The sequence below is a fragment of the Ovis aries genome, chromosome 3 (assembly GCF_016772045.2).
Source record: "Ovis aries strain OAR_USU_Benz2616 breed Rambouillet chromosome 3, ARS-UI_Ramb_v3.0, whole genome shotgun sequence".
Taxonomy (NCBI): domain Eukaryota; kingdom Metazoa; phylum Chordata; class Mammalia; order Artiodactyla; family Bovidae; genus Ovis; species Ovis aries.
In genome coordinates, this window is record NC_056056.1 from 216,106,305 (window position 1) to 216,118,920 (window position 12,616).

General features: G+C 45.9%; 1 protein-coding gene across 2 annotated transcripts in view; it reads right to left on the bottom strand.

Annotated features, from left to right (window-relative positions):
* FAM227A (family with sequence similarity 227 member A) overlaps positions 1 to 12,587 on the bottom strand; it is a 52,100-nt gene extending 39,513 nt beyond the window's left edge. For both annotated transcript variants that reach the window (XM_027968111.3, XM_012175651.5), the window contains exons 1-3: positions 12,323 to 12,587; positions 7,431 to 7,668; positions 5,258 to 5,340 (exon numbers count right to left, since the gene is read on the bottom strand). In XM_027968111.3, coding sequence (XP_027823912.1) covers positions 5,258 to 5,340; positions 7,431 to 7,572 — 225 coding nt within the window. In that variant the 5' untranslated portion in view covers positions 7,573 to 7,668; positions 12,323 to 12,587. The remainder of the gene's footprint in view (positions 1 to 5,257; positions 5,341 to 7,430; positions 7,669 to 12,322) is intronic.
* Between the last annotated feature and the right edge of the window lie 29 nt (positions 12,588 to 12,616).

Genomic DNA, 12,616 nt, shown 5'->3' on the forward strand with positions numbered 1-12,616 from the left:
CCCTCACCATCTCCTAGAGTTTGCCCAAGTTCATGTCCATTGAATTGGACGTTAAGATTGGGTAAGATTTTCTAAAACAGGTACTCTGCCATTTTCCTACATAATTACCATCCAGGTGCCAAGGGGCCTTTCCCTGGGAATAAAATGTAGTTCAGGCCCAGCAGAAACCGACCCAGCAAGAGATCCCTTACCCTTTTGATAATGAAAGATTTGACATTCCTGAATTCTGAGCCCTTGCAAATATACTGTGATTTTCCTTCGCTCTTTTCTGCAGGAAAATGAAAGAAGAGAAATAGGATGTGAGTAACCACGGGGTCTGCCCACAGCTGTGTGGTAATCATACCTGTGATTTTTCATTCATCCTGAGCAGCCAGATGGCACATGCACTATTAGTTTGCCTGGGTTGCTGACTTGCTAAGATTCCTCTCCTTATTTGATCAGACTGCTTTTGAGCTCAGAGAAGCAGTCAGGATGAGCAGATAAAACATGGGTTTAGAAGTCAGTCTGGGGCGAATCTAAGACCTGCGGTGGACAAGCCTTATGGTTCTCGGAAAGTGGTTCCCTTGCCTTCTCTCAAGTATAAAACATGTTCAAAGGCAGCTGCCTCACAGGTAGGGGGTCTTAGGAAGCTTTAACAAGGGGATCCGTATGAAAACATCTGGTGCAAGGTGTCCGCCAGCAGGTCATCTTGAAACAGCATTGTCCCTCCTTCCTTGCCTGATGCCAAGAAGTGAGATTAAAGGCTCTCTCAGAAGAGGCCAGAGATACTCTCACCTGAAACTCTGGATTCCTACTCAATTACATTTCAGACACTAAAAAAAATCCAAACCCCACAAAAACACCATCAAGTCTACAGGAAAGGAGTTTTGCCTCTGTCTGCCAAGCCGCCGCGACTTCGCTCTCTTTTTAAAGCCTTCTTCTCCATCTCATATTTCTCAATTGCCTTCAAAAACCAAAAAAGAAAAGGGGTTTTAGTGCAAATCTGAGGGGAGGGCAGGGGTCAGGAACTAGGCCATTTCTCCTGCCGGTGCACAAAAGGCCTGGAGCAAAGTTTGTGGCAGAGCTTTGCTGTCTCCCTGCTAGGTGGTAGGGCCTTGATGCCCAAGTGTGTCACTGACCTCATACCCCTGAGGGTCACCACCACTACGTCCCCCACCCCACCTTCTCCCACGCTGCCCCTCCTCCTGGCCACACTCCCGAGGAACACAGGATCTGGAGCAGGCTTCCAGTCATGGCTCCACGGGCGACAAGCTGCTGTTTAACCTCTGTACAGGGGGATAATAACACCTACCTCCCAGTGCTCTTATAAGGCTGAGATACTACTATAAAGAATCTGATGCGTTTTAAAACACTAGCACTCTGTAGGCTTTCCGATAGGAGCTGCTTAATAAACTATTATTATTATTATTATTAATCATCACCATACCCTGACCTCTCAAGAGATTTCTCTTGATCTCTGATTCCTCCTCCCCACTCCCCCAGCCCTGATAAAAGGGAGGAAAGAAAAACGAATGTCAGTGAGTCTACAAAGTGCACTGACTGTCAACCAGCCCAGCGCTAAGCTGGGAAAAAGAAGTTAACTAAGTATGATTCTGTGTCTGCCCTCAAGGAATGTTCAGTCTATTCAGAGAACCAAGTCAACATACAGAGGACAATTAAGACTTAAACGTTTAGGATTCAAATGAGTGGGATCGGTACGGGCTGGAGCAGAGAGGACTGGCCAGAAAAGGTCGGTAGAGTGTTGGGGATAAGGGAGGAGGCAGCTTTCCTCAGCTTGATAAACCGTGAAATGCTTCTCCAGCCTCCCGCTACCTTCCTCCTGAACTGGCAGCTCTGGCCTGCGAGATGAGCTAAAGGTACTGGAATGTGCGCAGGTGTGTGGGCCTGCCGGGGAAGGGTCACACTGATAAGTCTTTGCACCAACACTGTTGCCCCAATCACGTGCATCAGAGAAGGCACGATGGATGAATGAATCGGATGGGTGAGTGTCAACGTGACAATACAGCCATGCCTCTGCCACCCACCAGGATGTCACCGTAGCTGACACTGGCAGGGCCCAGAAGGATGCACAAGATTTCCACAGAGAAAGAACAGAAAGGAACTTCGAATCCTGGAGGAAAAGTAAGTTTCAGGGCAAAAAATGATGAGACCTGAGTTTGCAATTGAGATGACAGAAGGACCTACAGGTAGGGCTGTTCCCTAGGAAGCAGCTCCCAAACCTGCCTGGTGACCAGCCTTGCTAGGGAATTATTCAGATATACGGATTTATTAGAGATGTTTATTCAGTCCTGAAAATGCTGTGGAAGGACTGATGCTGAAGATGAAGCTCCAATACTTTGGCCACCTGATGAGAACTGACTCATTAGGAAAGACCCTGATGCTGGGAAAGATTGAAGGCAGGAGAAGGGGACGACAGAGGATGAGATGGTTGGATGGCATCACTGACTCGACGGACATGAGTATGAGCAGGCTCTAGGAGCTGGTGATGTACCGGGAAGCCTGGCATGCTGCAGTCCATGGGGTCGTAAAGAGTTGGACACAACTAAGCGACCGAACAGAACTGATTCCTTATTAGAATAAATATCATTCCTTATTGGGTTTTGAACTGTTTATTTATTGTGGTTCTGATTTGTTCTCTATTTAAATTTTTAAAACCATAAATATTTTACACGGTACAAAATCAAACACAGTAAGAAGTCTCCTTTCTACTGCTCACTCAAGATTCCTAGTTTCTTGCATAGCTGTCTAGAGGTTTTCTAGAGGTATTCTGTACTGATTCAGATGAGAGATACACGGCACACAGGTCTGCACCTGGCTCTTTTCACTTTCAGTTTTTCAAAAAGCTCCCAGGGGAGTCTGATGATCAGTTAGGTTTAGGTATCACTGCTCTAGGTAACTAGGAATCTGAGACTGAAATACAGGTGAGAAGCTCAAATTTGCAAACATATCCTTCATTCCACAAATATTTCCTGAGCATCTACTAAAAGTCAGACACTGGGCCAGTGTTGAAGATGCATCAAAGCCCCTCTCTGTCCTCCGAGGGCTCAGAGACTAGCGGGGAAGAAGCCAGTGACTGTGAGGTGACCAAGGTAATCAGTGCTATTGAGGGTGGGGGACAGGTGTCAGGAGTGCACCCTGAAGGGGCACCTACACTGGTCTCGGGGTGGAGGGTGCAAGGAAGGCCTTTTCAGAGGCTGTGGCCTATAGGCAGAGGAAGGTATGCCCTACTCCCTACTGCGGGAGTGAATGGTGAAGCTGCAATGGTGCGTGTACAAGCTCCCGAGGGAAGGGGACTGGAAAGCAGAGCTAGGCAAGTTCACGGCCAGAGACTGGAGGAGAAACCCACACTCAGGGCGTGGGAGAAGGAACAGAAACAGGACATGGCTAGGGGTAAAGCAGGCAGGGGCGTCTGATCTCAGAAGGAGATGGCTCACCTACTACACATCTACTGAACACTTTTATGCGTCTGGTGCTGTGCCAGATGCCCTCTGGTTGGGCAGCGTGGAGCCAAGAGACACCAGTCTGGCTCAGATGCTGATGTGGGAGGAGCAGTCCCGTGGTCAAGGCTGATGTATAAAGGTCAGGGCACACTGCGGTCAACAGAGGTTGGGCAGGGTCACCGGCGGTGGGGGGCGGGGAGGGCTCTGGGAGCAGCAGGCAGTCAGCACCTGCCAGGTCTGATAGGCTGCCTGGACAGAGGAGCAGGAAGGACAAAGCCCCCTTTCCTCCAGGTCATGTGAGGACCCACAGTTGCTCCTGCCAGCCCCGTCCTGGCTCTGACTGGCAGTAAAGAACGCCGAGAAGCTGGGCCAATGATGGACAGCCTTGAAAAGTCACCAGATCCTGCTACTGGAAGGTTAATATTCATTTTCCTGGCTCTAAAATTATCAAAACAATCCCACAGAACTGACATATAAATACAGTCTTGTTGTAAAATACCCAAACATTACAGACATACTTGGAGTAATAACTTTACTCATCTTCCATCCCATTCCCTTTCCAGAACTGACTCCATTTGGCATGTATCCTTCCAGACTCTTTCCCTACACATTCACATATATAATGTCTTTCCTGAGAGCCAGGCACCATCTAAGGGTTTTTGAGAGTCTTAACTCATCTATTAAGATGAGTCAGACCATAAAGAAAGCTGAGCGCTGAAGAATTGATGCTTTTGAACTCTGGCGTTGAAGAAGACTGACTCCTGAGAGTCCCTTGGACTGCAAGGAGATCCAGCCAGTCCATGCTAAAGGAGATCAGTCCTGAATATTCATTGGAAGGACTTATATTGAAGCTGAAACTCCAATACTTTGGCCACTTGTACATTGGAAAAGACTCTGCTGCTGGGGAAGATTGAAGGCAGGAGAAGGGGATGACAGAGGATGAGATGGTTGGATGGCATCACCAACACGATGGACATGAGTTTGAGTAAACTCTGGGAATTGGTGATGGACAGGGAAGCCTGGTGTGCTGCAGTGCATCGGGTCACAAAGAGCCAGACACAACTGAGCAACTGAACTTACTTACTTAACTCATCTAACTCTTGCATATATAATAATACATCTATGAAGTTGATATAGTATCAATGTTATCATCATTTTACAAGACACTGAGACTCATAGAGGCTCAATAGTTTACCGAATGTCAGAATGTGAGAGGACAGTACAGCAGCAGGAATTCAAACTCTGAGAGTCTTATTCTAAGCCTCTGGAGCTACATACAACCCTCATGCACATGTACAGAGCATACATACAGAGACAGAGTGCTTTTGAACTTAAACAAAATTGTTCCAAATAGTGTGTGTATTTTGCTTTTATTCACAATTCAGTTCTAGGCTCTGCTCGACAGGGGGTAAGGGAGAACTAAACCTCGTGGTCTCCTTCCAGCTTCAGTAAAGAGTGGCTTAACCTCTGTGAAAGGCAACTTGACTGTATCCATCAAAATTTTAAATTTCACTTCCAGGGCTCTGTCTGGCAGAAATACTTACAAATAAGTCCCAAGATACATGTTCAAAAATATTCACATGTTTACTATGATGAAAATGCCACTGAAATAAGGAATAGGGAAGAGTCAAATTGATTTTGCTGTAGCCAAATCCTATATAAAAAAATAGGACTTTTATATAGATAAAAATAAAAGTTTATGAATTTAAAGAAACATGTCTTTAAGACTTCTATTGTGCAAATGTGCTTTCAAATTAATAAAGGGGTCCCTAGAGTCCTTTCTTCCTGGAAGCCTTACCTTCGCACTCAAAACTCACCAGGCTGTGCACCAGCGGGTTGGGACTCAGATCTGCATCAGCAATCATCTGGTTCACCTGCTGAATGGAGCCAACCAGGCACACTGGGAGGTGGGCCTGTTAAGGAAACTTTCTGGGTGATGATTACACACCGACACAATAGGCTGAGGCAGCCCGGCTGGGACAGCAGCTCACTGCCTTCCTGTGCCTTTTCCCCACTCCATTGTTTTCTCTGCAAACATTCACACTTCTTTTATCTTGCCTTAAATGAGCTGCTTTAAAAATTGTAAACAAAAATTAACCATATTCTAGACACCTTGAAAAGCAGAAAAAGAATCATCCATTATGCTACCAACCTAACAACTTACTAGGATCTGGGGAGACTTCCTTTTAGCACTATTACATACATACCTTTTTACATAATTATAATATCAGTGTGTGCCTGTGTTAGCTACTACTCTGACTTCTCTCCCACTCATTATTACGATCATTTTCCTAATCTTTGTAATATTTTAAATGGCAGTATACAAATTCATTTAGAGAATGCATCTTAATAGACTTAACTGTCCCTTGGGTATTGAATATTTAAGTTGTTTATATTTTTTGCAACTATAAATCATGTTGTGATGCACACAGTCACACTGAGAGCTGTTTCCTTATTTGGGATTATTCCTTTAAGAGAGATTTTCAGGTGAAGGATGCCTGGGTCCAAGGGCATCTCGATCTTGTTTATCACTGTTGAAATCTCTGCTCAGTTTGATGGCCCCTCTTATTACCTTCTCTACGTCTGCATTTCTTTCTGTCATAGTCTCAAGTGGTCTAGGATACATCCTTTGTAAAAGCCCCATAATCCGTCACTCCTCACAGCCTTCACGTAAAGCCAGGCTCACTGTTACTTCCATTACCCTCAAGTGTTCTTACAAGTTGGAGGACACTTGACAAGTGAAGATGCCAAGGAGAGACATGACAAATCACAGGGAGTGAAATGGATTGCTTAGGTTGCGATGAGTGTGGGATTAAGAAGAGAGAGGGCACATTAGAAAAAGGCCCAGGAAAGTGAGACCTTGAAGCAGATCCTCATGGGATCATTTGTGCTCATCTTGAGAAGGGTTCCGGAGAGGCCCGAAAAGTGAGGTGATGCAGAGAGATACACACAGCTTGGCTGGCAGGAGCATGACTCGAAAGCAAGTGAGCTCTATAGAAAATGGACAGACTTATTTATAACCTAAGATGGTCTCTATTTGCTACATAAGTTTTGTGGTCCCCCAGAGAGGGGATTCTGTGAGTCCCTGAGACACAAGGTTCAGGGTCAGAAGTGAGACCCGGATCAATGAGGCCAGAGTTAGAGAAGGAAGATTCTGGTAGCATCTGGATGATGCCAGAAGGGGCAAAGTCTGGCCCAGGTAGAGGTGCTGGCAGGTTAGAAAGGTCAAATGGAGTTATTTATTTTTTTTAATTCTTTATTGAATGTGCTGCAATATCGCTTCTGTGTTCTGTTTTGGTTTTTGGCCCTGAGGCATGTGGGATTTTAGCTCCTCGACCAGGGATCGAACCACACCCCCTGCACTGAAATTCAGGTGAAGTCCCAACCACTAGACCACCAGGGAAGTCCCCCAAATGGAGTTTTAAAAAGAAAGAAAGGGAGAGAAAGAAAGAAAGGGGATTCCCTAGCAGTGCAATGGTTAGGACTTGGCCCACTCTCACTGCCGTGTGTGCCTGCTTTCAATCCCTAGTCAGGGAACTAAGATCCTGCAAGTCACATGGCACAGCCAAAAACAGACAAACAAATAACTTTTTTTAAAAAAGAAAAAAAAAAGTTGAGTACTCAGCTAACTCTTCTGAGGCTTGGACTATACCTTAGTTTCTATCTCTAAGTTTAATTCTTTGGAAGGTAGAAGGGAAAGGAGACAATGGGGGGAATACAGCTTTTTCCCTCTTCTTCCCCATCTTTTCAACAAATATTTCCAGCATGTCTTCCTTTGGTGCTCTTTCTGCCCTATCTTAGTAAAACCAACTCAAGTCAAACACTCCTTCGCAGCCTCAAATTCTTTCAGAGGATAGGTGGGGCTTAAATCATTGAAGAAAATCAACAAACACATAAGAAACAAGTTAGTAAGTGGCATATGATAGAGCCCACGTCACACCTCTGTGCAGGTGCGTTGTCTCCATTGCAGATGGCACCACAGAAGGATACAGGGCACATTGTCCTTCAGATTCTTCCTCGCGGCATCCTTTAGTGCGTTCTGCGCAATCAGGGAAACACCCAGGTGCTCATTCAGTGGCACCACTGGCAAAGCAGTGAAGTTGATGACATGCAACCTCCTGAAGTGAGCCATTGTCCGCTTCCTTGTACACTGACCAACAGTTAAGTTTCCACTTTTAAGAGCCTCTCATTCCTCCCCTATGGTCTTGTTCTCTGTTCAGCCAGCCTCCTGGAAATCAGAAATAAGCACAGAACCAACTTAGAAAGCTCAACCATGTTCATCTCGCAAGCAGGGCTGATGGCGAGGCACACGCCGCATACAACATGGGGAATAAAGACTTGTTAGAGAAACCCATTCTTTTTTTTCCCTTTGCTTCTTTTGCTTTTACTGGAATAGAGTTGATTTACAATGTTGTGTTAGTTTCTGCCGTACAGCAAAGTGAATCGGTTTTCTATCTGTTCTTTTTTAGATTCTTTTCTCATATAGGTCGTTACAGAGTATTAAGCAGAGTTCCCTGTGCTGCACAGTAGATCCCTATTAGTTCTCTATTTTACATACGCGTATGTGCATGCTTCTCAAGAGATACACACAACCTTTGAGTTGTGCAGGAACTGAGGTGCCCACAACAGGTGCAGCATTGTAACCTCAGGCTGAACACAAGACGCCTGGAGCGTGCGTGCTAAGTCGCTTCAGTCACGTTTGACTCTTTGTGACCGCATGGACTAAGGCCTGCCAGGCTCCTCTGCCCATGGGATTCTCCAGGCAAGAATATTGGAGTGGGTTACCATTTCCTTTTCCAGGGGATCTTCCTGACCCAGGGATCGAACCTGAGTCTCCTGCATTTCCTGCCTTAGCAGGTAGATTCTCTACCACTGCGCCACCATATTTTTTATCTTAGGGGTGTTGTATATTCCACTGTATATATGTACCACGTTTCTAACTGAAAACTTCAAGGGATATACACTTTTGCTTTCTGCCTGCCGATCCCCACCATCACCCTCTGATGAAAATTATCCTAATTTTAAAATAAAGAGACTAGGAAATTCCCTGGTGGTCCAGGGGTTAGGTCTCAATGCTCTCACTACCAGGGGCCCAAGTTCAACCCCTGGTTGGGGAACTAAGATCCTGAAAGCAACACAGCAAGGCCAAACAAATAAACAAAAGGACACTGTTGTTGTTGTTTAGTCACTAAGTCATGTCAGACTCTTTTGTGACCCCATGAATTGGAGCCTGCCAAGATCCTCTGTCCATGGGATTTCCCAGGCAAGAATACTGAAGCAGGTTGCCATTTTCTTCTCTAGGGGATCTTCCCAACCCAGGGGTCGAACCCTCGTCTCCTGGATTGGCAGGTGAATTCTTTACCACTGAGCCACCTGGGAAGCCCAAAGGAGACCAGAGTGCTGAAAAGACTGGGGCTCTAGACCATCCAGCAAGCCAGATTTCAAACTAGAAATGCAGTCAAATCTCTTTGCCTCTCTAAGCCTCGCCTATAAAGTCAGAGATGTGGATTAGGTTGCTAGGACCCTCTTCAGCTCTCAGATCCTGGGTTTCTATGACACTGTGGTGGGTGGTCCATCCCCTCAGCATGAGGCTCCTGATAGACCTGAAGCTTTCTGCTCCCTCTCCAGTGGCCCCGTCACTGCTTCTCCTCCTGGATTTGGAATATGCTGGCCAGACTGCTCTCCGAGGCCCTTGCTTACTGGCCAGGAGGAATTTATCACTATCATCTGCGGGTCCTCCCTGTCCAGGCCTGGGGTATAGGCCTGGTTATAATGAAGTAAAAGATTCAGATCTGCCCTCAAGAAGCTTATACATAATGGAAAGAGAGAGAAAAGGTATAGTTCGATGAAAAAAAATTAACCAGGTGCCCTTTCACCAGTCTCCTTGCCTCTCCTTTGGTTCCTGCCTTCTGCTCTGCTCTGTCCTCCAAGCCAGCCATCCTACACGCCTGCTGCACTCAGCTTCTTCCTGGTCCCTGCTATGCTGTGTGCTCTATGCCTTTGTACATGCTGCTGCCCCCATTCAATCTGCCCAGGTGATATATCCTTTAGAAAACTTTCTTTACTCCAGGCCATTAATACCACACCTTCTCCGTGAAGGCCAGGATTCTGCTTGCAACTATTACAGCACTTACAATCCTGAACTAGAAGAATTTGCTTCCGCATCTTTCTTCATTAGGCAAATTACCCTTTAGGAAGTAGATTCAGTCAATATTTGATTCTTTCTTTTTTTTTTTTTTTTCACATTTACTTAGGTACACTGGGTCTTAGTTGTAGCATGCGGGAGGTTTTGGTCGTGACATGCAAACACTTAGCTGTAGCATGTGGGATCTAGTTCTCCAACCAGAGATCAAACCCAGGCTCCCTCCATTGGGAGATCAGAGTTTTAGCCACTGGACCACCAGGGAAGTTCCCTTTCTAACTCATCACATTTCTTTTTGGGCCAATGAGGTTATCCATTTGGGTTGCCCCAAGTCAGCTGGATTGTAGGAAAAGTTGGCCCAGGCCAATACTCTGCTCCTAGCCTTTAGCCACACAGCGCTTCTGAGTTTTCTTCCAAGCTCCTGCCTCAACATGAACTGGAAAATTAAACACATTCTCTGAAAAGCCAGGCTTAGGGGGGCTCTGTTAAGAAGCTTCTTGCTTTCGTTTAACATTTCATTGGAAGGACTGATGTTGAAGCTGAAACTCTAATACTTTGGCCACCTTATGCGAAATGCTGACTCATTTGAAAAGACCCTGATGCTGGGAAGGAGTGAGGGCAGGAGGAGAAGGGGACGACAGAGGAAGAGATGGTTGTATGGCATCATTGACTCAATGGACGTGAGTTTGGGTAGACTCTGGGAGTTGGTGATGGACAGGGAGGCCTGACGTGCTGCGGGTCATGGGGTCACAGAGTCGGATACGACTGAGCAACTGAACTGACTGACTCGTGTCTAATGGGAGAACTGAATATTATGCTTCTTAAGAGAAACATTTAAAAGTCTCTGTTCCTTTCTGAATCTTTCAGCATACTATTTGAGGATAAGTATTCTCTGAAGCATGATAAGTTTTTACTGTCACTACTTGGGGATAAAAAGAGGATGGAGAGAACACTAAGTTCATTGACTATCTACCCTGTGTCCAGGACTGTGCTGTATATTAGGGGCAGATGAGTGGAAGAATAAAAAAACATTCTGCCCTCATGGAGCACATATTCTTGCACATGAGATTTGAAAGTCCTTTCTTTAAAGCTAAATGTTTTAACTTAAACATGTTAAGTTAAAACAATGCTGAGGTTGCAGTCAGGCAGACTTTTCTTCAGTTTAAACTTCCGTCATTAAATGACTACCTACTGACTGCCCAACAGAACCAGCAATTCATTCTTACTGGGGAACAGGATGGTGAACTAAACCAGACTTGATCCCTGCCCTAATGGAGCTTATGTCAACTAGAGGCGACAAGTGCTAATTAATTATGTGCTAGTGCTGAGCTGCTTTCAGTCGTGTCTGACTCTTTGTGACCCCATGGGCTGTAGCCCACCAGGCTCCTCTGTCCATGGGATTCTCCAGGCAGGAATTCTGGAGTGGGTTGCCATTTCCTTCTCCAGGAGATCTTCCCGACCCAGGGATTGAACCCACGTCTCTTTGGTCTCCTGCACTGGCAGGTGGGTTCTTACCACTAGTGCCACCTGGGAAGCATGAATTATAACTGACCACTGCTTCAAATGGCAACACACTCCAGTATTCTTGCCTGGAAAATCCCATGGGCACAGGAACCTGGTGGGCTACAGCCCATGGGGTCACAAAGGAGTCAGACACGATTTAGCAGCTGAGCACACTCGCTGTTTCAAAGGGAGGGACCCAGCGCTGTGAGAGACAATGTAATAGTGGAGACCGACCTAGTCAAGGTGTCACAACTTGAAGGAAGAGCAGGAGCTACTTAGATAAATGAGGAAGGGAAATACCATTCAAGCAGAGGGGCACAGAGTACAAGGACAGGAAAAGTCTAGACCTGTGCATCACAGTAGCCACTAGCCACCTGTGACAATTGAGTCCTTGGAATTTGGTTAGTGTGACCAAACTACTAAAATCTTTTAAAAATTTATTTTATCTGGCTGTGCCGGGTTTTAGTTGTAGCCCACAGGATCTTTGATCTTCCTTGTGGCACATGGGACCTTTTAGCTGCACCATGACAACTCTTTGCTTCAGCACATGGGATCTAATTCCCTGAACAGGGATCAAACCTGGGACCCCTGGATTGGGAGCGTGGAGTCTTAGCCACTAGACCACCAGGGAAGTCCTAACATCTTAATTTTAGTTAATTAAAATTTAAAACCTAAAGCAGAATAAATTAAAAATTATTGATTGTATGTTGAAATGATCATATTTGGGACATATGAGTGAAAATAAACATTATTCATAGTAATAGCACCTGATTTTCAAAAGAATTTTTTTTTAAATATGGCTCTGAGAAAATTCTAAATTATGTATGTGGCCCACATTATGTTTCCATTGGATGGTGCTGGGTCAGACCACGCAGTTTGGTTCCAGGACATGGAAATTTCCCCTTTTCAATGAAGTAAGGTATAGTTGGAAGAAAATTGCACTTGGACCCAGAGACCCATGGGTCCTGTCCCTCACTGGTTAGATGACCTGGTGCATTCACTAGGTACCCAGTAAATATCCCTTGAATGAGCCCGAGTTTCTTCATTTATCAAATGGAATGTTTATCAAACACACACTATAAGGATTTTAGGAGATCTGGAGTCTTTTCTCGAGTAGTTCTCTGCACCCTGCTCACGGTGCGAGAAGCTGCCCCTGGCTTCAGTCTCCCCTACCCGTCAAAGCCGACAAGAGATGGGGCGTGGGAAGGCAGGGTCAAGGTGTGTCTGTTCATCTTACCTGAAGACTGCTGGCGGAATCCGCGGAACTCGGCGGTGCCGATTCCGCCACGGGGCCCTCAGGGGACCCTGTGAAGTTCTGGATGGGACACCCGAGACCTGTTGGCCCCCACATCCACCAGGAAGGGGTACCCTTTGTTTTGTGATCTGGGAAGAGGAAGAGGAGGAGGGACGTCTGGGAGAGGCCCATTTTGCTGCTATAAGTCCTGACGTTCTCCGGCAACGCAGGCCACAGCCGGCACCTGCACCTTTACTCACAACAATGCGGGGCATCGCAAGCACGCCGTTACCATGG